The sequence below is a fragment of the Megascapheus bottae genome, chromosome 2, assembly GCF_031878675.1.
Source record: "Megascapheus bottae isolate mThoBot1 chromosome 2, mThoBot2.hap1, whole genome shotgun sequence".
Lineage (NCBI taxonomy): Eukaryota > Metazoa > Chordata > Mammalia > Rodentia > Geomyidae > Megascapheus > Megascapheus bottae.
In genome coordinates this window covers 27,814,591-27,839,730 of record NC_143510.1, presented here as the reverse complement: position 1 = coordinate 27,839,730, position 25,140 = coordinate 27,814,591, and the positions used below count along the sequence as shown (strand labels likewise).

The following is a 25,140-nucleotide window of genomic DNA, read 5'->3' as shown; positions in this document are numbered from 1 at the left end:
TGAATGATTCATTGTGAACGTAATGTCCAGTGAGTACCATTGTTCCATTTTATTCACCCCTTAGTCTCCATTTCTGTGATCCCATCTTACCTTCCCAAGGACATATAAATGAACAAAAAAGACAAAAAGAAACAAAAACAGCAAATTTATTCAGAGTTCTTAAAATTATTTTAAAAGAAAGCTACCAAAAAGAGAAAAGCCATGAGAAAAAAAAGAAACATTCAGGAACAACAAGATAAGGAACCATAGGATTTAAAACAACTATTATAAATATGTTCAAGAATTTAAAGGAACATATGAATGGAAAAACCTCAATAAAAGTAGCAAACCAGGGCCCGGGAGTTTGGCCTAGCGGTTAAAGTGCTTGCCTAGCATGCACAAAGACCGGGGTTCGATTCCTTGGTATCCCACATACACAACCAAGCCGGAAGTGGCAGAGACGAGACCGCAACAAGCGACAGAGAGCGAAAGCAAGCAAGCGGAGCCCAACCGAGTGGTGGCCAGAGCTTGCGGGAGCGAGCCGAGCCAGAGCCAGCGAGGCCGGAGGAGCGAGCGGGGCCAGAGCCAGCGAGGCCGGAGCGAGCGGGGCCGGAGCGAGAAGGGGCCGGAGCGCGAGCGGGGCCAGAAAGAGAAGGGGGCCAAAAAAAAAAAAAAAAAGTAGCAAACCATGAAATCGGCATTCCAGAAACCAGAAAAAGCAATGTATAAAATGTGAGATTCACTAAATATGCTTAACAGCAGGTTAAATCATAGGGGATATTTATAAAAGTAAAGTTAGAAATATAGAAACTATTGAAATAACATACTTACATATTCACTTATAACTCATTTATTGAAATTATACACTTATTGAGTATCAAAAGGTAAAAAAGTTGTGAGAAAAAAATTTATAGACTCTCTTTTGATTAACAGTCTAAGTAGATACCAATATCTGCTACCATCCAGTATTGATAAGTACTTAGTATATGGGAATGAAGAATAAAGGAAACTGCTAATGGGAAAAGCAAAGGGAATAATTGGGATTGGAGTATGATGTCAATCTTTTAGGGAGAGAAAATAGATTTATAAACCAACCATAATGCTAACATAATATTTTATTATTGGACAAAAGTCTAATACCTTCATACCCTATAATCTGATTTCACCAAGCCATGACATTCCACCCTATGGCATATGTTCCTTATATTTCACTTTTCATGTACATTTCTAGCTACCACTTCTCACTTAGTTCTTAGAAGACAGAAATTCAGTCTTTATTCTTTATTCCTCAGCCTCACCATATCCCTCATAGACCTCCTTTGCCACTTAAGAACATTCTGCACCAAACTTCTGCCTTTGCATATTATTCTTCCAAGGACCATGGACACCTATGGACACCTGCACAGGTTCTCTTCCTGATCCTCCATTTCTTCCAAACTTGGCCCACTGGCCAGTCTCACAGAACATGTGTCACTCCCCACCAGCACCATTCTCCTGATAACTATTATACTTGGTCCTACTTTCTGTCTTTGCTTACTCTAGTATCTTTACTCGCAAAGAGACCATTGATATCCATGTGGCCTGGGAACAGAATTTTACTGCTGAAATGTTCTCAAAATATAAGGGATGATTTAGTCAGTTGTATACTGTAAACTCTTTTCTGCTCTGGAAAAGAGCAGGTTCATCTCTATATTAAAATCTACATTGCTTTATAGGAAAATTTGCCTTTCAAGAAAATTACAAATTGGACTATATATGACCTAAACAAATAATGAGAGAGCCTAATATTTAAGAGAAATATGAATTTTAATACTACCTTTGTTTTAATTTTAAAAATTCTTATCCTACTTTTGTCCCTGTGTTAAATGTGTCTTCCTTTTCTCCCACAGAAATATTTTCTTTTAACTCAAGTCATTTGGAGACTCATTTGATGAAGTATTAAGGGATCTAATTGTTTAATGGGAAGAAATTTGTCTCTGAAAGAAACTAGCAAATACAAGGCATAATTATAAATTCTTTAGAACAATCTATTTTTGTATAGTAGGTTAATTAGTTTTAAGTAGACAGCATTGGCTACCATTTAAACCCAGCCTCTGATTTCATCCATGCCTTTTTTTCAAAAAATATCAAGCCTAAGTGTCTAATTGTGATGAAATTAGTCCCCTCAAAGGAACAATTGGCTACTTATCTCTGATTTTTAAGACTTAAGTGATCTAAAGCACCTGCAATTAGCTTCCAACCAGCATAGTGTCTACAAATACAGAATTATTTCCCAAAGCTGTCTTAACCTTGTCTTGTAATGAGAACTCTTTAGTCAGATGGCCAATATATATTACAATATGATGATATTTGGGGGGAAAAACTGAAAGCAATATGTAAGAAAAAGTTAGGAGAAGTTGATCTAGATAACCGTCTCAATTCCAGATTTTTTGTATATAGTATGTTCATTTATCTGGTTATCAAAGGTAGCATATTTGTTTTTGCTCTGCCTCTCTCTCAGTGGTGCAATCTGTGTATTGACTTAGTTGCATTCACCAGTGAGATATTCAAGGGAGCAGTTTTCCAGTCATTGGATGGGATTACTGTCTCAGCAAACTGTAAACTACGGAAGATCTTCACCTTAAAATCAAAGCCTCAAGACACTGCTGATAAAGATGGTATGTTTGGCCGTCAAGAGTTTTAAATTCTCTGGTATGTTTTTAACATTAGCTATGCTTTGGGGATAGTACAGGAGCATGGAAAAATTTGATTTTCATGTCCGCTCAAGATATTGTTCACTATCATGTTGATCTTAGATCTTGTGTTTGTTTTTACTATAGCTGACTGTCTCAGAAATGTGCTATCTTCTTCTGTGGGTTTTGTTATCTTTTTCATTTATGGTAACATAACCCCCAACTTGGGGTTCTTAGTTGCAAATAACAGAATCCTAGGTGATTAAAATAGAAAAAAATATTTATTTAATCTTGGGCTCTCCTAAATTAGACTTAAAATCTACAACCAAAGCCAGGTGCTGGGAGCTTGCACCTATAATCTTAGCTAGACAAGAGGCTGAAATCTGAGGATTGAGTTCTGAAGCCATCCCAGGCTGGAAGGCCCATGAAGCTGTTATCTCTGATTAACTACCTGAACACTGGAAGTAGAGCTGTGGCTCTAGTAGTAGAGCACTAACTAGCTCTCGGCAAAAAAAGCTCAGAGACAAGCGGGGGAGGGAGGGAGAACGGGAGGCAAGAAGGAAAGGGGGTAGGGAGGGAAGGAAGGGAAGGAGGGAGGAAAGAAGGAAGGAAGGAAGGGAGGGAGGGAGGAAGGGAGGGAGGGAGGGAAGAAAATTCATCCTCTACCACAAGACTTCTCTTGGGAACATCTCTTCTGACTTATTTGCTGTAACTATGCAGACTCTAAAAGCCTCTAAAAGGTTCCAGAATTTGTACTTACAGCATCCTTGAACACTGGATGTCCACATTCATGTTCAGAAGTAGACCTCATCTTCTTACTTCTGAGTGAAGTCTGACATGACTATGCCTGGTCTGTGAAACCTAGGTAGTTTAAAACTACCTAGGGAGGCTGGTAAAGGAAGATACACAAACTTTTCTCTTTTTTTTCTTTTTTTTTATATTTTTTTATTGTAATTAATAAAAGGGTTACATGATATTTGCCAGATAGAAGGTGCATTAATTCACATACATTGATACCCTTTCACATGTCTTGGTACCCATTACCCTCCCCCCACCCCACCCCCCACTCCACCCCCCACCCCGTATTGGTTTTTCCCCCTTCCCTATCAAATTTCAAATAACCAAATACAAATAAATTCAATATATCAGATAACAAAGTGAAATACTGTAACAATATGAGCTACCCAAAGTGTCCTTTGAGATGAGAGATAACATAGTACATTAAGGACAACAATCATTCGTTATATGGCTTTTGTTTCAATATCCTGGAGGTCCTTTCAATTAGCTTCATACTATATGGCCTTATGTATCAAGGTTTTGCTCTATTGCAGATCTCTGCTAGTAGAGCCCAAGGTTTCTACTGATTATGACAATTGAGGGAAACCACTGAGCCTATGTTCCTTTGAGTCTGGCTTACTTCACTTAATATGATTTTTTCTGTCTTTCCATTTCCTAACAAATGGGTCAAAGTCGTTTTTTCTGACAGCAGCATAGAATTCCATTGGATACACATACTTTTCTATTTGAGCTGGCTTTGAATCCCAATCCATCATGTCTCAGCCTTCTTACTAGCGCATGTGCTACCACTACCTGACCTATGAATAAGTGTGAGTTTATGTTAGACATTGAGTATGAGAAAACTATAGAAATAGTTTGAGGCATCCCTTATATAGGGAAAACATTTGGTGAAGCACTTGTATTTCTTAGGCCGGTCAATTTAAGAAATATTTGAAGAGTCTAGGTGTTCAGTAATATAGTCCTTGTCTACCGTGTGTAAGGCACATGTGTAAATTCAATCTTCTGCCCCACAAAAACTATATATAATATAATATATGAGAATCATATTAGGTTGCCAACATTTGGCCTTGTCAAATCAGATTAAAACAAGAAAAGCCACAATTGTTCTGTTCATTAAATCAAACGTTACACACACACACATACACACACACACACACAAGTATGCACAAAGAATAAAAACCTTAATTTCAGATTGAAGCTGACATTTTTACTGTAGGCTAGTGAATGTTCTTCCTGGATCTGTTTATGTCTGTAGACCACAGACCACATTTTGGGATGTACTAACCCAGGAAATTAACTTTCCAAACTGCGTCTTGAAGGAAAAAATGAGACAAGAAAAAAAATCATGTCATGGAAAAAGTCTGTGTGTGTGCATGTGTGTGTGTGCGCGCACACGTGCTTGCACATTTGAGAGAGTCTGGGAGAGGGAAGAAGGGAGAGAAGGAAAAGAAAGTGCATAGAAGAAAGGAGTGCACAGCATTATGAAGGAACTGACATGTTCATGGACAATGAAGTTCAGTATGATACATGGCAGGGTAGAAGTTATAATGTGTTCTCAGACTGCAAACTTTGTTTGTTTGGTTTTTTTTTGCCAGTCCTGTGCTTGAGCTCAGGGCCTGAGCACTGTCCTTGGACTTTCTCAAGGCTAGAGCTCTACCACTTGAGCCTCATCACCACTTCTGGCTTTTTTCTATGTATGTGGTACTGAGGAATCGAACCCGGGTCTTCATGCATGCTAGGCAAGCACTTTAACCACTAGGCCAAACTCCTGGCCAAAGGCTGCAAACTTTGGATGACATGGAAATGTTAAATGTGATTCTTCTTAGAACTCTGTGTGTAAACACAGGCACCAGAAAAGTTAACAAGCCAAGAGTTCCTAAAGAAGACAACTATACAAATGAGGACAAAATAACATAACATAATATATCGAGAAAACTGAGTTTCCTTGATCCAAGAGTGTGACAGTATATGGGTGATGATGATGATTAATGGTGGTAGAGATGGAGGTAATAATAATCAGAGTTGTTAATGCTATTGATGATTTCAGCCTTAACTCTTGATAAGATGTAGGCATTGTCATAGGCCCTTTACAAGGGAAGATGGATGTTGCTATTATCCTTATTTAATAGGGTAGGAAAATGCGAAAGAGGAACTTAAATGTGACCCGTGTCATACAAATGTTACTTATTAAAAGTCAAATTTCAAGCCACCAACAGGGCTGTAATTTAGCATAGTGTGATATCTATCATGGAATACTAAGAGTGGAGATTTTTTTTAAGAATGATATAAATGATGTCATGGAATCAGAATGTCAAGATTTGGTCACTGGCTGTGTTTAGGATGTCTGTATTATAATAAGTGAAACATGCCCTTTTGTCTTATTAAAGAAGTACTTTGCTTCCGCAAAGACATAGAAGTCACAATTTGAAGACATTTTTCATAGAAAACGTTACCTAGTTCTTTACTGAGATTTGATTTTAAAATAATAAATACTTAAGTGAGCTCTGTTCTTTGTTATTCTGGACTCATTTAAATACTGATGCCATTTCACTTTAGAACTTATTTCACTCAGGGTAGAACCTCTTTGCTTTTTCTATTTACACCATAGGATATAGTAGAAAGTGAATTATTGGAAACTTGCAACAAGCAATTAACCAGTTTTTACTTGCCCAGAAGAACATCTGACCCTAGACAAGTAAATAAAGCATGCTTATTTAATTTAGCTTATTACTTTTATAGCCCCTAAGGGGACAAAGACTGCCATTCTTTAAGTATTTGTATGATTGAATTATTGATTAACTCATACCACTCCATGTTGAAAATAAAAACCAGAATACGTATGTGTAGATAATTAAATAAGAGCCCAAAAGAGAGAGAAGGCAAAAAGCAAATGATCCATTATGTCAGACCAATGATAATTTTATAGATCTCCTGATTTTACAGTTCAGTTTTAAAGTATCAGTAATGAAGAATAAATATACTATGTTCAAAAGTTCAAGAAGAAAAAGTTATAATTTCAGACTGAGAGCCTATTGAAGGTATAGACCAAGTCTACATTATATTATAATATCTTAGCATTTCTCTACCTGGTATTCTTGTACTTGTTATAAATACTTGATGAATTAGTGAATAAGAGATTGGCTGTCTATTCAGTTATTCATTCATTCTTTCATTCATTCATTGTCTCCTCAGAAAATTTTTATTGAGTGTTAAGAAATGTGAATTAGGAGCCAGGAGTTAGTCTAGTGGTAGAGTGGTTGCCTAGCATGCACAAAGACCCAGGCTCAATTCCTCATTACCACATACATAGGAAAAAGTCAGAAGTGGTGCTGAGGCTCAAGTGGTAGAGGTCTAGCCTTGAGAAAGTCCAAGGACAGTGCTCAGGCCCTTAGCTCAAGCCCAAGACTGGCAAAAAAAATGTGAATTAGTAATTTTAAGGCTACACAAACTATCTAAAAACTACCACATCTAGTAGCTTCATTGAGGTAGTAGGGGCTTAAGAAAATAAGGCACATGGTATTGAAATGTCTTACACGGAAGTCACCAAAGTGAAACTCAAGGAAAAGCCTTTGATTGTTCTATCTGCAGCAGCAATTTACCTTCCTCAAGAAACAGAATGGTTTAGTATTTAAAATATTTACTACAAGCAACATTTATATTCAATATTAGAATATGTAGAATATTCCCCACATATCTTTTTATTTCCAGGTCAGATGAGTATATCCTTAAATTCAAAGGTTGCCTTCTCACTTCTTATGAAGTCAAATGGTATTTAAAGTTTCCATGGCTAAAAAACTACCCTAGGTCAAGAAAGGGAGTATTATCTCACTGTAAATGTACAGGAGTCAATACATCCCACAAAAATGGGTCATGTATTTCAGGACTCACAGTTTTATTCTAAAGAAAATCTATAGTATTTTATGATTAAATGCTATAAAATAGAATAGAAACTTGTTTCTCAGAAACCTTGAGGACAGTTCCGTTTATAGTAGTATATAAATGGAATGTATTGCTGTCTCATTTAACCAATGATACTAAAATTATATATAGCTTTTATATGTATAATATATAAAAATTATATTATAGCACTTAAGCTATAATATATTCCTAAAAAGAGTTAAAGCACAGGGAGGGGTTTGGCAGAGAAAACAGGGGTCGAAGTGACCATTCAAAAAGAAATGTACTCATCACCTGACTTACATAACTGTAACCCCTTTGTGCATCATCTTTGCAACAACAGATGAGAAGGAAAAGCAGACCAAAATAATAAGTAAGCAAACAAGTATAAGTACAAATGATTCTAGCAGCACTATCTACAGTAGCCAAAATATGGCAACAGCCCCAACTATTCATTAACAAATGAATAATAAGACAATGCCATATGTCTAACAATTGATCAGTATTCAGTCATAGAAGAGAATAAAGTATAGATTCATGTACTAGTGTGGATGAACCCTATAATGTTAAACTAGTTAAAGAAAGACATAGCTGGGTGCGGTGGCTCATGCCTGTAATCCTAGCTACTCAGGAGGCTGAGATCTGAGGATCACGGTTCAAAGCCAGCCCAGGAACTAAAGACCATAAAAGAACACGAGACTCTTATCTCCAGTTAACCATTAGAAAGCCAGAAGTGGTGCTGTGGCTCAAGGGGTAGGGTGGTAGCCTTGAGCTGAAGAGCTCAGGGACAGTGCCCAGGCCCAGAGTCGAAGCCCCACCACAAACCAAAAAGAAAAAAAGAAACACATACAAAGGGTCATATATTGTATGGTTTCATTTATATGAAATGTCCAGAGCAGACAAGTCCATAGGGATAGGATGTAGATTTATATTTACCAAACTAACAAACTGGGGGTAAACTGGTAATGCATATGGGAGTTTTCTCTGGAATGTTTTAAAAGAAGATGGGGTGACAGAAATATAATTTGTGAATACTCTAAATGCCACTGGATATTTTGCTTTAAAATGATTAGTTTTAGTACTAATATAACTTTCCCCTCAATAAAATATTCTTTTTCAAAAAGCTTTAAAGAGCCATGTGACATTGAAACTAGTACATGAGAGCATAGGGGAAAACACTGGAAGATAAAGGTATAGGTGGTAACTTGCTTAATAAGAACTCCATTAACTCAGCAAATAAGACCAAAGATTGAGGCCGGGAGTTCGGCCTAGTGGTAGAGTGCTTGCCTAGCATGCATGAAGACCTGGGTTCGATTCCTCGGTACCACATACATAGAAAAAAGCTGGAAGTGGTGCTGAGGCTCAAGTGGTAGAGTGCTAGCCTTAAGAAAGTCCAAGGACAGTGCTTAGGCCCTGAGCTCAAGCCCAGGACTGGCAAAAAATAAATAAATAAATAAAAAAGACCAAAGATTGACTAAGAGGCTGTGGCAAACTAAAAGGTCTTTGCATATCTAATGAAACAATTCCCCCAAATAATAAATAACCCACAGAATGGGAGAGAAGCTTGCATATTCATCTGACAAAGGATTAATATATAAAGAGCTCAAACACCAAAAGAACAGATAAGTCAATAATAATTCAGTTAATTAATGAGGAAATGAACAGTTTTTAAAAGTCATATAAATGAGAAATATATATGTAAAGAAATGTTCAGCATCCTTAGCTATAAAGGAAATGCAAATCAAAATGGTGCTGAGATTCTATTCCACTCCAATCAGAGTGGCTATCATCCAGAAAACAACAGCAACTAGTAGAGAGGATTGGAGCCGATGGGGAAAGAACCCTTATTCACTATTGGTCAAAAAGTAAACTAGTCTAGCAACTAAACTAAAAATACAACTATCACCTGATCCTGCTATAACAGCCTGGGCTGTAAATCAACGTGTAAGAAAGATATCTGCACACATTTATAGTATCACTATTTATATAGTCAAACAAGCCTAGGTGCCCAACAACCAGTGACTGGATAAAGAAAATGAGACAAAATGGTACTAATCCATAAAGAATGAAATTATACCATTTCAGAAAAATGATGGAACTGGAGATCATTAAGTTAAGGGAAATATGCCCAGATCAAAAAGATAAATATAATGTTTTTACTCATGATGAATCCAGACCTAAAACAAAACAAAACAAAAACCTAATATGACTAAAAGGAGGATCATTAAGGGACAGGTTTGAGGGCAGGGGGAGAAGGAAAGTGAGTGTATAAATTTTATGGAAGCACATCCTATATATGTATGAAAATAGCTTAATGCTCAATGAAACTTGCTAAAAACTTAAAATGGAGGAAGAAGATTTAAGAAAGAGTAATAGATATAATAAGTCTGATGGAAGTACACTATATGCATGTTATCTCAATGAAGCCACTATGTATGATTAATTTATTCTAATAAAAGTATTTTTTAAAGCTCTGAGGAAGCTGGGAATGTGGCTTAATGGTAGATTCCTTGCTTAGCATGAATAAAGCCCTGGATTTGATTCCTCAGTACCACATAAACAGAAAAGGCTGAAGTGTTGCTATGGTTCAAGTGGTAGAGTGCTAGCACAAGAACTGGGAAAAGAAAAACAAAAAGAAAAAAAGAAGCAGCAGCTAAAGGACAGTGCCCAGGCTTAGAGTCAAGCCCCAGAATTAGTGGGGGAATATCTCTAAGAGTACAGACCATTCAAGACAGGCAAACTGTAGGTATAGCCAAGGTTTATTTGTCATTTTGGAATGCAGTATTTTTCATCAAAAACATATATGAATGTGTAGTGGTTTTTCATCACTGTAAAATGATACTAGACATTTGATATTATTTAATGTACCACTTCCTATGTATTGGGAACTTTTCTTATTCCTTCACATATATTAATAATTACTTAAACCTCATTTAATCATTACTATAAAGGAAGCACTGTTTTTATATCTATGTATTACAGTTAGGGAAATCAAGACACAGTGAACCTATCATTTCTATGCCAAGTTCCATGGCTATTAAATGATGAGAGGGAATATAAACCAGGAACAGCTTTCTCTAAAATCTGCACTTATAACCACTATAATATACTTGCTTCTTATTATCTTGCTGTACTTACAGGAAACTCTATAAGGACAGAGACTTGAATCCATGCCAGGCCTAGAGAGAATGGATAGTAATATGGCAAATTAATAATCAAATGAAATAAACAGACTTTATTTCGGCAAAGACTTGTGTTTACAAAAGGTAAAATTTGATTCTAAATAGGCACTGTGCTAGTTACTGCAGAGTGCACCACATATCTAAAATGAATATAGATGAGTTTGGGACCAGCAAACTATCATACAATACTCTTTATTTAAATTATGAAAAGCCATAAATTGAAACATTATCTATAAATAAAATGTTGGCAGTTATTTGTAGTGCATAAAATGCTTTATGTATGCATTCAAATTGATGACTTAATTTTTAAATTTTTATTGTAAAGGTGATATACACAGGGGTTCCAGTTGCATAAGTATTAAGCATATTTCTTTTTCAAGTGTCACCCATTCCCTCATTTTATCCCACTTTTTTTTCTTCCTGATGCACCTCTCCCCCAGATTGTATAGCTTATTTCCGACATAGTATCTAGTGAGTATCACCACAGAATTAGTCAACCCTTAGTCTCACTGATTCTGTGCTTCTTCTTCCTCTCCCCAAATCAGACATAAACTTACATAAAAGACAAAAGGTACAGAAATAAAAAACAGGGATAAAGGGGGGAAGGGGACAGACAAACAGAAAAGAACTGCAAAATATAAAATAAAAAATATAAAAAAACTTCACTTGGAGTTCATTTCAATAAGCACTATTTCATGTGATCATATATTCATAGCTGTTGAGCCCTTGTCATCCTCTCCTAAGAATATCCTACTTTGATCTCACTCTGCAAATACTTAGAGTCCTGTTTAATTAATCATTACCAAGTGTGATTTTGTCTTTTACTTTCCATTGGGTTTACTTATAGATTTATAAGTACACTTTAATTATAATAAATGAGGGAAACTATGCAACCTGTTTCTTTGGATTTGGCTTACTTTACTTAATTTAAGTTTTTCCAAGTCCTTCCATTTCCTTATGAATGGGGCAGTATCTTTCTTTCTGATGAAAGTATAGAATCCCATTGTGTATATATGCCACATTTTGTTGGTCCATTTTTGTCCACTGAGGGATGATATGGTTGATTCCATATTATCTTAGCTATGGTAAACAATGAAGCAATGAACATGGTTATGCTGGTGGCTTTAGTGTAGCCTGGTTTTGTTCTATTGGATAAATGCTCAGCACTGAGATTGGTGGGTCATAGGGAAGCTCTGTGTTTAGTTTTTTGAGGAAGCTCCATACTGCTTTCCAGAGTGCTTGAATGAGTGTACATTCCCACCTATGGTGTAGTAGCATTCCCTTTTGGCCAAGTCCCTGCCAACATCTGTTCTTGTTAGTTTTCTTGATAAGTATTCTAAGTAGGGTGATGTGGGATCTCAATATTGTCTTTATTCCCATTTCTTTTACAGCCAGAGATGTTGAGCACTACTTCATCTATTGGCTATTCTTACTGCTTCTTCTTAATTCTTATGAGAATTCTCTTTAAGTCTTTAGCTCATTTATTAATTGGGTTGTTTCTTTGAGAATTTTGTTTTCAGAGGGTTTTATTTTTTGAACTTTTAAGTATATTTTAGATATAAGGCCCATGTCTGCTGCATAACTAGGAATAATCTCCCATTCTGTGGGTTTTCTATTTATCTTGCTAACTATATCCTTTGCCTTGCAGAAACTTCAGTTTGATGCAGTCACATTTATCTAGTCTTTCTTTGACTTGTTGAGACTCTGGATCGTCTTTTCTTTTTCTTTTTTTGTGGATTGTGGTACTTGAACTCTGGGCCTGGGTACCCTCCCTGAGCTCTTCAGCTCAAGGCTACTACCCTACCCCTTGAGCCACAACCCACTTCACATTTTCTAGTGATTAACTGGAGATAAGATTCTCAAGGACTTTGTGCCCAGTCTGGCTTTGAACCTCAGTCCTCAGATCTCAGCCTCCTGAGTAGCTAGGATTACAGGCATGAGCCACCATGCCCAGCATAGGTTCTGGATGATTATTTATGAAGTTTTGACCTGTGCCAAGGAGCCCTAGTGTTTCCTCTAACCCTCCCTTTTAATATTTTTGGGACATTGACGTCTTTGACCCATTTGAAATTGATTCTGGTTCCAGGTGATCTATAAGATTCTAGCTTCAGTTTTTCTGCACATTTATAGCCTGTTTTAACAGCACCATTTTTTGAAGAGGCTGTCTTTCTTCCATCCGGTGTTTTTAGCTCCCTTATCAAATATTAGATGGCTATAAGTGCTATAGGTCTGTGGATTCATTTCTGGGTCTTCTGTTCTATTCCATTGGTCCTCAGGCCTATTTTTGTATCCATACCAAACTGTTTTTAATGCTGTTGTTTTATACGAGTATGAAGATTGGTACTGACAGTCCTTCAGCACTTTTCTTCCTGCCAAGGATTGTTTTTGCCATTCAAGGTGTTCTATTATTTCATATGAATATTTGAATTACTTCTATACCACTAAAGAGTGCTGTTGTGATTTTTTTAGTTGTTTCCACAGAAATCTTTAGTAAAAGGCAAAAGATTTGTATGATCTGAAGAGAAACTAGAATATTGTTGTTGTGATTGTGATGGGTATTGGACTGAATTTGTAGATAGCTTTGGGCAGTATTGCCATTTTCATGATGTTAATCTTTCCCATCCAGGAGCATAGAAGGTTTTTCCATTTTCTTAAATCTGCTTTAATTTCCATTTTCCAATTTTTAAAGTTTTCATCATAGCCTTCATATCTTTGATTAATTCCTAGATATTTTATTTTTTGAGGCTATTGAAAATGGAGCTTACTTTCCTTATTTCAGACTTACTGTGCTCATTGGCATACAGAAAAGCTATTGATTTTTGTGGGTTAATTTTATACTCTGCTACTTTGTCGAAGTTTCAGATCAGCATAAGTAACTTAGGAGCAGAATGTATGAGGTTCTTTAAGCACAGAATGACTTAATTTTTTAAAACTAGAAAGATTTTCATCAGAGATATAAACACACATAAACACATGGTTCATTTGATGGTGCTTTTATGGCCAAATAGGGTTGCAGAGTCACTCAAACATTCTAAAACTACACAATCTCATACTGGTAGCAAAGACATAAAAAACTCCACCATCTTGTTTGGTTTGAATGCAACATGCAGCTAAATCTGTGAACTTTTTCATAGCCTTTTCTTTCTTTTCCTTTTTTTTGCCAGTCCTGAGGCTTGAACTCAGGGCCTGAGCAGTGTCCTTGGGCTTTCTCAAGGCTAGAGCTCTACCACTTGAGCTACAGTACCACTTCCAGCTTTTTCTATGTATATGGAACCAAAGAATCGAACCCAAGACTTCATGCATGCTAGGCAAGCACTCCAACACTAGGCCAAATTCCTAGCCTCCCTTTTTCTAATGTATATTTTGACATTCTAAACTGATGATTTCAACAGATATTATGTGTGTTTAGATGTACTAGCAAACATGGAGTAGATTAGACTATATCATTACCCAGACCGTAATTATGGAAATTATCTATTTCCATCTATTAACCCTGCCAGAAGATAGATATTATCTAAAAAAAAAAAAGTGCAGACAAGACTTTTCTCCCTTAGCATCTGATTTGTTGCCATCTGTGGAGAAAGTAGTGACAGCCAAATAAAATAGACAAGAGTACTTATTTGTCACTATGTAGCTGAGCAGTGAATAGCCAAAGAAGAAAAATGGAAGACTCAGCAGCTGTGTTTAATCTAATTTAGGCTAATATTAAAAATTATCTCTTCTGTAATCCACTAAAGATCTCCCTTGAACTATACCTTGAACTATACCAAATACATCACTGGTATTCTCCCACCATTCTGTCTTTGCCTTAACAATCATCCTTCAGTAGTACTGTGGCTTAGGCCCTGAATTCAGACTCTGATGCCACTAAAAGGAAAAAAGATATCTTTTCAAACTCAGAGGAGTTTGAAATGCTATATGTAATTCTTCCAAATGATTTGATTTTGTGAGTTCATTTATGCAGTTGCTTCATGCTAAATGTGAATGACAAGGGATGGATAGATAAAGAACACTTGAAAACTAAAATTGGTAAGTCTAGAGAAAATTTAGATGATGAAAGTACTAGAAGGCCTAAGTTCCTTTGAGTCTGGCTTATTTCAATTAATACGATTTTTTCTAAGTCAATGGTTTCCCTCATCTGTCATAATCAGTAGAAACCTTGGGCTCTACTAGCAGAGATATGCAATAGAGCAAAACCTTGATACATAAGGCCATATAGTATGAAGCTAATTGAAAGGACCTCCAAGATATTGAAACAAAAGCCATATAATAAATGATTGTTGTCCATAATGTACTATGTTATCTCTCATCTCTTTTGCTGTCCCTTGGTTATATCATATTGTTACAGTATCTCACTTTGCTTTCTGATATATTGGATATATTTGTATTTGGTTATTTGAAATTAGATAGGGAAGGGGGGAAAACCAAGATGGGGGGGGTGGGGGGTGGGGTAATGGGGACCAAGACATGTGAAAGGGTGTCAATGTATGTGAATTAATGCACCCTCTATCTGGCAAATATCATGTAACCCTTTTATTAATTACAATAATATATATATATAAAAGAAAGTACTAGAAGGGAGAAACCATTACTGTGATATTGATTACTTAGCTTTTTCTTTTCCTATTTCATGATCAGGACATTAGAATCTAGGAAAATGCAGTGTCTCAGAGTGTGTAAAAACCTGACACTATACGCTTTTTGTGAATGTGGTGATAGTTTATTCCTATAAGATGACTTTTGAAGGGTGATTGGATAAATTTTTATTGCTGATACATTTACTTCCAAATTTTCCACTAGATTTTTTTATTTTATTGTCAGGGTGATGTATAGATGTGTTACAGTTACATTCATCAGGTACATTTTCTACGAGATTCTAAAACTAGAAATTTTAATTCCAAAATCGAACTATACAAACTGTGATTAAGCTAACCACCTAGTTATTTTTCCTTTGTGTATCTTTCCTTTGCAGTCTTTGGCTGTTGATACATCTTTTATACACTAATAATTTTGTGGCTATTATTTTCTTTTTTTAAGTTTAAGAATTATATACTAATTATTCTGATTTGATCATTATACAATGGATAATTGAATTCAAGCATTATATCATATTTTTGTAAGTATGTAATATTACATGTCAGTTATACAGAAAGAGGAGATAGGAAAAGGAAAAAGCAAGCTACATGCTGATTCTCTAATCTATATATTGTATTAACAGTACTCACCTGGCCATACATTATTTACATTTCTCCCATGTTCTGAGATATTCAAGCTCCCCTAGGGCTCCTCAAATGCCCTGTTCCTATTAAAATACCATCTCAGAGTGAGGCATTTCAACTTTAAATCCAAGCAGATGTTATTTGGGTGCAGTTTCTGAATTGTAGCTCCATGAATACAGTTCATCTAAATCTTAAGACTTATGAAATTTTTTTCTGTTCCTAGTTACCCAATATGTAATTTAGAAAAGGTATAAGGTAACTGGTGTAAATTCTTATTTAAACATAACAAAAAAAAGACACAGAGGACTATCTTATGACGATATAGGACAATTCTTCTGGTCAAATATTAGATTTTTGGATTAGTTGTGTGACTATTATCTTCATCTAACTTCTACTTTTAGCCATCCCAATAAGACACATTTACAAATACAAATTCCTGTACAATGTGGAATTATTAAAATACTATAGCTATTTTAATGCTTTTGATACATAATTGTAGTAATATTTCTTTCTATAATAGTGATTGCCAATTTCTATTTCTAATTGCTACAAATAACAACACTTAATATGTCTTCTTTAAAAGAGGTCCATACATTCTCCTAGCAGAGAATTACAATAGAACAAAACCTAGATACATAAGGCTAAATGAAAGGACCTCCAGGATATAGAAACAGAAGCCATATAATGAGTGATTGTTGTCCTTAATGTACTATGTTACCTCTCATCTCTTTTGCTGTTCCCTGGTTATCTCATATTGTTACAGTATTTCACCTTGTTATCTGATATATATATATGCTTGATTGGTTATTTGGAATTGGATAGGGAAGGAGGGAAAACAACATGAGCCGCGATGGGGGGGAGAAGGAAGGGAAATGGGGACCATGACATGAGAAAGGGTATCAATGTATGTGAAGTAATGCACCTTCTACCTGGTGAATATAAGGTAACCCTTCTATTAATTACAATAAAAAATATATGAAAAAATTATTAAAAGTAATAATAAAAATAAAAGAGGTCCATATAAATAAGCAAGATAAAAACACACTAGAGGAATTGCTGAACATAAAATAAAATACTCACATAAATAGATATGAATGAAATTAAATGTATTTTAACTGTAATGTATTTTAAGTATAATAAACTATTTTTCTTTTTTTTTTTTGCCAGTCCTGGGCTTGAGCTCAGGACCTGAGCACTGTCCTTGGACTTTCTCAAAGCTATAGCTCTACCACTTGAGCCTCAGCACCATTTCCGGCTTTTTTTCTATGTATGTGGTACCAAGGAATCGAACCCGGGTCTTTGTGCATGCTAGGCAGGCACTCTACCACTAGGCCGAACTCTCGGCCAATAAACTATTTTTCTTTCAGAGTATTCCAAGGTAAGATGCTAGCATTAGAAGAAAATAAAGGATATAATGGGAAGCTTTGTACAGTTTTTAAACTTTTTCATAATACTAAGGTTTTTTTTTTTTTTCCAAATGAAATCAGCAACTTGGAATTTGCACTCCCTGGAATCCCAGTACTGAAGAAGACTTAAGGAAGAGGATTTTGCCCTAACCTGGGATGTATATAGCAAGACCCTATCTTGAAAATATTATTCATATAATGGTTGTGAAAACTTAAGTTAATCAAGTATCATTATTGTTCCTTTAAAGAGCTGGTATATTCCCAGAAATCTGAAATGGATCACATCTAACCAATTCTCTGAAGTCACACTTCTGGTATTGAAAAATGAATATAAGGTGTTTTCAATGAGTTCTCTCATTTATTGCACGGCTCTGTGAACTTACGTCTTATGTCATGCTTTATCTCATTTAATTCTTCCTGTAGACACTTGGAAGTAAGCAGTAAAATTACCATGCTCACTTTACAGGTAATGAAAATCAAGGCAGAAAGGTTGAGTAAGCCATCTAAAGTCACACTCTAAAATGTTTTACTTTAATTGGTTTCATTTATAGGGTCTGTTCAGTTGGGAATAAATGTTTGTCTTTATTTCTAGCTGTATGTGGCGTTTCCTTTCCAACAGATGAACCCACAGACATTATTCCACGCAGCTGCCAACTCACAACAGATGTTCCACATGTCACACAGTTGTTGAACATGACTAAACTCCGCCAAACAGAAATAAAATTTGGAGGTCATCCTCTGAGATCAGCAGAATCAGGTATGCACTAAAGCAAATAAATTGATGAGCATTATATGTTTACACTTCTCAACAAAGTGTGCTTCCTCCATAACTATCACTGTACTTCATCCACTTGCGTATTGTTAGCACCGAACTTGCCATATACCAGGCCAGAGGCTGCAAGCAATCTCATTTCACTATTAAAGATAGGAGGATAATTAATACATTAGGCTGGACACTTGACATAAGAAGGCACTTTCTACTTCAAAAGTGAGCTCATCTGATGGAGCAGGAGTTGAGATGAAATGTGCTTTTCCCCTACTACTGACAACAAAACTTTAAACTATGAAACTGGTTCAATAAATGGTAATTACTACTTTGCCCCTGAGAGGGAGTTTTAAGGAGTAGAGGGGATGACAGCCATCTAGAAGTTCATTCCCTTAGGGATAACTACAATTCAGTTTTAGCCAGTATTGATTTGTAAGAATACAAGCCTTATCTCACTAAATCTGACTTTTCTTATTCCAAGAACTGGGAATCTGGCCGGGAGTTTGGCCTAGTGGTTAAAGTGCTTGCCTAGCATGCACAAAGACCTGGGTTTGATTCCTTGGTACCACATATATAGGAAAAGCCTGAAGTGGTGCTGAGGCTCAAGTGGTAGAGCTCTAGCCCTGAGAAAATCCAAGGACAGTGCTCAGGCCCAACGCTCAAGCCCAGGACTGGCAAAAAAAAAAAAAAAAAAAGAACTGGGAATCTGAATCTTTATGGTACATTCTTTAATTTAAAAATATTATCTAAACCAAGCATCAGTGCTTTCATCTATAATCTTTACTCAGGAAGCTGAGATTAAGGATCACAGTTGGAAGCCACATTAGTCCGAAAAGTCTAAACCACCAGAAAAGTTGTAGTGGCTCTGTGGCTCAAAATGGTATAGCACTAAAAACTTGAGCAAAAAAGGAGACATCATCCAGGCCCTGAATTAAAGCCCCATGACCAACACAAAAAAGATATACATACATTCACACACACACACACACACTCTGGGAACAAACCAACCCCCCCCCAAACAAAAATACATGCCAAAGCTGCCAGTGTTCTACCTATGGAATAGCATAACTGTTAATCAAATAGCTGAACAGTAATTACAGATCAAGAAATCTGATTTTTTTTCAATTTCTCCTGTTAGAATCAATGAAGATTTTTAAAAACTATTTGAATATAAAAAATATTTCTTTGGATATCTATATCTCTCAGAGATTGAGTTACTTTAACTCAGGAAAAGATTTTGGCGTGATTAGTTGGTTGGTTGGTTTGGGTTTGATTTTTGGTTTTCTAACTTCCCTAGTGATTCTTACGCACTTTACAGTCAACTTTGAGAACTACTGGATTACCCAATCCCACAAAGGTCTTGTGGTTCAGATGACATAAACACTGAAATAACTTGAGGGAAGGTAAAAATGAAAGTCACAGGGCATTTGTGTTAAAAATAGTTACTGGAAGAAAACCAGAAGTGCAGTTATCTTCCCATAGAAATATACCAGATTTCTGTAGGGATGTATTAAGTTAGAACAACAGTCACACCTTGGGTATCAATGAAAATATTGCCCAACATTTTATGGCCTTGTTACAAAAGCCTAATAAAACATTGCTACTTATTCTAGTTTCACAAAAGGCTTTGTTGGGAACAGATGTATGATTTTTGTTTTCACTTTATTTATAGTCCTGAGACATGAAACAGGATGCCCAGGCTCATAGATGGGATTAAACTCTCACCCTGGAATCATTAAAACCACTAGCAATGGGTAATCCTGCTGATTTTAGTCCACCATGTTAGAAGATGCTCTCCTGACCCTCTCTAGAATATGGAGGCTGGAGTTCATTTGCAAACTCAGAATAAAACTTTGGTATTCCCCCTCCACAAAAAATAGCTACTGGAAGGCAATACATATTTATGTAACCAATTATTTACAATAAGTATAGAATTTATGTAGTGTAAGGTGGCCAGAAGGCTGACCCAAGGGGAGGAAACAGTGAAATGTTGGAGTCAGTGGCCATGAGATTGACAGGAAGAATGGACCAAGTGGGCACAAAACCTGTATTAGGAAAACACAGTGTGTCTCACATTCTTCAAGCAGAAGGATGAAAAGTTTTAGGAAGTTGAATTTAGCAACAGGATTCAGGGTGAATTTTGAATCCATGTGATATAGGAGATTAAGAAGTAAAATTATGATGCTTTGCAGCAATCTAGGCAAACTCTCAAACGAATAAAGACTTTGAAAGTGGAAGGTCTGACTTTGAAAAAACTGTAGGCAAAAATGGCAGTACTAGTGGATTCTCAGGTAACAGATGGATAGGAATAATCAAGGACTTGATGATCATCAAAGTAGAAACTAAGAGCTAAAACAAAACAAAAAATAGACTGTGTATACTGAAAAATGAACTCATTTATTATCTATATTTATCCCATGTTTATTTATTCGTAGGGTTCCTTTTATATGTCAATCCCTGTCAATAATAGATGACCAAAGTTGCAAGTTCCTAGAGAATTTGATCTGTTTGTTACTTTTTCAGTGTAATCCTCGAAGACTATGTGCAAATAGCCATTGTACTTTTAACCCTTGCCTTGCCATTTCTGAACTTGCAGAAAAGCAGAATATAATGAACAGCTCTTATATACTTTCACCTGCTTCACAGCTAACCAAATTTCTGTAAGACTTTTTGATACAATGAAGGCATTGATGACAGTGAAGTGAAAAATTATGTATTTATTATATACTGTTTAAAAGATTGCTGGCAATCCATAATCATTAAAGTACCCCCAAATATATATATATATATATGTATGATGAAAATGATGTCATTACACAGGCAATATATCAAGTCACAATTCAGCCTTAAGGAAGATTTTCCCTGAGGCTGAAATAAATGGGTTTATTCAAGAAAAAATACTGTTATCTAATGTACTGTGGTGGTAGCTTTCAGAACAGACTAAGCTGAAAAGCACATCATATAACTGTGATTGGGAATGTCCTTTTGCTCCTTATTCCAGTTGCTTAATGTTTTGGGAACTAATGTCTTTAAAGGCCCAGTACAAGCTTATATTCAAATACCTTGTGTTTTGTTTTTAAGTTCAAGGATACTTAAAATGTATCAGGTTAAAGAGAAAGTTAGATAAATATTCATTTTTATCATTAATTCAGTGTTTTATAATCAAACAGGAACATTTTTCCTGGGCCATATTAGAATGCCACTTACAGAATAGGATATTAGTATCTGTTTTGAAAATTATATAAATCAGTTCCCCATAGTTAACTTGAATTATATACATAGAAAATTAAAAACCACCATCTTATAGCAGATTTCTTCCTTACAGACAATCCGAATTATATTTGTTCCCATTTGTAAACATAGGCTTATTATTGTATATCTCAAACTGCATGTTTATAACAGCTAAGAGTATACACTATACTTTATGGTTCTCATTGTACAAATGCATTTCACTTGATATTTGTGGTATAAAAATAATTAGTGTTTCATATATAATATATATTTTATTTTAATATATCCAAGAACAGTAGTTTTTAATCACAGATAAGCCAGGAGATATTTCTTTATTTGAGCTATTTGTTTTGGTGTCTAACCAGTGAACTCCTTGTGAGGAAATTTGTTTTTTGTTTTTTTGCCAGTCCAGGGCTTGAGCTCAGGGCCTGAGCACTGTCCTTGGGTTTCTCAAGGTTAGAGCTCTACCACTTGAGCCTCAGCACCACTTCTGGCTTTTTTTCTATGTATGTGGTACCGAGGAATCGAACCTGGGTCGTCATGCGTGCTAGGCAAGCACTCTACCATTAGGCCAAACTCCCGGCCCCCCTTGTGAGGAAATTTGAATTACATGAGAAAACAGCTGCTCTTATAATTGACTATGTAGTGCTTAGGTAAATTTTGATATTTTATTATAAATGTACATATTGAGAGGTCCTAATGAAGCCTGGAGAGAAGTAGTATTTCATATGGATGCTTTCTAGCACTTCCACAAAGGCCAAAAAAGGAAACCTTAAAAATCTGTAACTCTTTTTTGACTATGTCTCATTGACTGTCATATAGCTTGATCAAAAGCATTGACATTAATAAATGGCATTAATAAAATAATTGTGTTTCCAAAAGGCCAATGATTTCCTGCTGTTTGCTTTGTCAATTCCCAATTCACATTAGTTAATGACTGTTGGTCTGCTGAGGTCTTATTTTCATTAATGGAAGCCCAGTTTAACTGAACCAGAGAATCAGATCTGGTTATTATAGTAGAGCATTCATCCACTAATGACAAGATGCGGTGGTCCACTAAGTACAAATCAAAGCTAGTAATTTACTCAAAAATTAGAAAGAAAAAATTAAAACATAGGTTTCCTGAGTACCCTTCTTTTACAACATTATTTTTATTGGATTATCACTAATTTTTTTAATAAAAAGAGCTGACATTCCTAACTTGTAGCACAAATCAGTAAAATAACACATCTAATTGAAATCATGAAATAATGGGCAAGATCTTTGGCACTTTTTAAACCATACTACAATTTCTTCTTTGGATTCCATATTATGAAATATCCAAGCCAAGAGACAAAATCTAATATGAAACAAGAGAACCTAAGAGGAAAGGTAATTAGATTCTAACTTAAGGAAAACTAGGGCTGGGAATGTGGCTTGGTGGTAGACTGCTTGTTTAGTATGCATAAAGCCCTAGGTTCCATCCCTCAGTTCCATATAAACAGAAAAAGTGGGAAGTAGCACTGTGACCCCAGTGATAGAGTATTAGCCTTCAGCAAAAGAATCTCATGGACGGTGCCAAGCCCTGAGTTCAAGAGAGAGAGACACAGAGAGAGACAGAGAGAGAGACAGAGAGAGACAGAGAGAGAGAGAGAGAGAGAGAGAGAGAGAGAGAGAGAGAGAGAGAGAGAGAGAGAGAGAGAGAGGGACTAGAACATTCTATGTTTTCGTTTGACTTTTTTTAAATCCTTGTTTTAGGATTGCTTGTTTTTTTTAAGGAAATTCCACAATTTTAGTTCCAACGTTAGATAATAATTCACAGTCAAGTCACTTGTTACATTTGAATTTTATATCCTTTTCCTCCATCTCTAATAAAAATAATACATAATTAGTCATATTCCTTCAATGAAAAACTTTTAAGAATAAAAGAATTGAGAATGGATATTGATTAATATCTCTGGAATCCTTTATAATAGATATCACAAGCCACTTATAGAGTAAATTTTAATTTTTCTGTGAAATTTCTGGCAAATATTGAAAAGTGTTAGTAATGTAAAATATGTTAAATATAAAAGAAACATCTAATCATATTACTCTTACAGGACTAATACCAGCCTTATATTTCTCCTTTAGATGTTTATGACAGCATTGCTCATAATAACAAACACCTAGAGACAAACTATTTGTGTACAGTATAGAATTGATTTGGTAACCATGCAGTAAGATATCATAAAACTAAACATGAATGACTGGCTCTGCCTATGGTGGTCTAGAAATGTCTCAGAACCACATTAGTGAAAATTGACCCTAGAATGCCCCATTGATATGATCCAATTTTGATACTAATAAGTAAGAATTTTTTTGAGGAAACATGGAACCTTAATTAACTTTGGAAGTAAATTTTTCACTTCGTTATATGTTTTTATGATAAAGAACTTTAATTTCATAGTTATATGCACAATTTATGTCAATGATATATTAAAACAATTATTTGGCATTTCTGGTTTCTTTATATTTTCTGTATTTTCTAAAGTCCTAAGATTTGCTATAAAGTTAAAGCATATTTTCTGCTTAATGTCACTATTTTTATTTAAAATATCTACAGGCAGCCAGGCATATTGGTGCATACCTATTATTTGAGCACTGAGAAAACAGAAGCAGAAGAATTGTAAGATTAAAGAGCTACATAATAAGATATCTCAAAAATAACAAACATGCCAGGCTGTGGTAGCTCACACCTGTACTCCTAGCTACTCAAGAGGCTGAGATCTGAGGATCGTGGCTCAAAGCCAGCCGGGTACTAAAGTCTGTGAGACTCTTATCTCCAATTAACCACCACAAGAGACTCTTATCTCCAATTAACTACCACAAAATCAGAAGTGGTCCTGTGGCTCAAAGTGGTAGAACACTACCCTGGAGCTAGAACTCCGGGACAGTTCACAGGCCCAGAGTTCAAGTCCCATGACAAACAAAAAAAAAATAGCAAAACATGTTATAAGAAATAGAAAGAAGAAAAATATTTGAAAAAAGCATAAATAATATGTGTTTTATATACATATTAGGAAAAAATCTAAAATTACTAGCAAAATAAAATCTACTCATAATGAAATATTAAGTATTTCATTATGGAATAAGGAAATATATAAAAGTATATATGTGTATATATTATTTTCTACAATATATCATTATTGATTTTTAAATACTTTGTGACTTTTCAGATCCATATTCACTAGTAAATTTAATCATCAATGACCATTAGTGACTCCAACAGCTACATCATCATAGTGTAAAGTATTTACACTATCTGACATTTTCTTATTTGTTTCTTGTTTTTATCCCTCCCACTAGAATATGCTTATCAAAACTTCTTGGATCCACAAGGTTCAAAGCCAGCCCGGCCACAAAAGGACCTGGGACTCTTTATCTCCAACTAACCTTAGAAAAATGGGAAGTGGGGCTTGGTTCAAGGGTAGGGTGGTAGCCTTGAGCTAAAGAGCTCAGCAACAGCGCCCAGGCCAAGTTCAAGCCCCATGACCTACCAAGAAAAAAAAAAAACTTCAGGGATCCAATTTATAGTTATATTCCTAGCTCCTAGATAAATACTTAAAGCTTACCAGAGCACAATTAAACATTTTATTGACTTAAATAATCAAATAAATGAACAAATTTGATAATAGTGATATGAACACATAAGAATATAATATTTAGCAATGAATCATCACAGTCATTATCAAAGCGTTAACACTGAAGTTTCCCTGTGTTCTGAGCACTTAACAACCCATTATATAGCTAGTTCATTTAACCCTACCTTACACCTTTTATGGAGAGATTCCATCACAACCATCATACTATATGAGGAAATGGGCTCTCTAAGAGGGAGAATTAGTGACTGGTAGAGCTAGAATATAACCAGAGATGCATTTTACCTATTGGTTCTCTTTGAGCAATCTCCCACTGATAGTTTGAAAGATCATTGACCCAAGAAGCCTAGTCATTTCACAGGAAACAACT

The 25,140-nt window shown here is 35.5% G+C and overlaps 1 protein-coding gene and 1 non-coding gene across 8 annotated transcripts in view; one reads left to right on the top strand and one right to left on the bottom strand.

Moving 5' to 3' along the window:
* Positions 1 to 25,140, top strand: part of Cfap20dc (CFAP20 domain containing) — a 183,722-nt gene that overhangs the window by 77,951 nt on the left and 80,631 nt on the right. For 6 of the 7 annotated variants that reach the window (XM_090323155.1, XM_090323189.1, XM_090323197.1 and 3 more), the window contains 2 exons: positions 2,480 to 2,636; positions 17,746 to 17,910. In XM_090323155.1, coding sequence (XP_090179281.1) covers positions 2,480 to 2,636; positions 17,746 to 17,910 — 322 coding nt within the window. The remainder of the gene's footprint in view (positions 1 to 2,479; positions 2,637 to 17,745; positions 17,911 to 25,140) is intronic. The other variant, XM_090323162.1, reaches the window with a different exon arrangement.
* LOC150066622 (U5 spliceosomal RNA) lies at positions 12,952 to 13,063 on the bottom strand. The gene has a single exon (XR_016534706.1). It is a non-coding gene; the product is annotated as a U5 spliceosomal RNA (small nuclear RNA).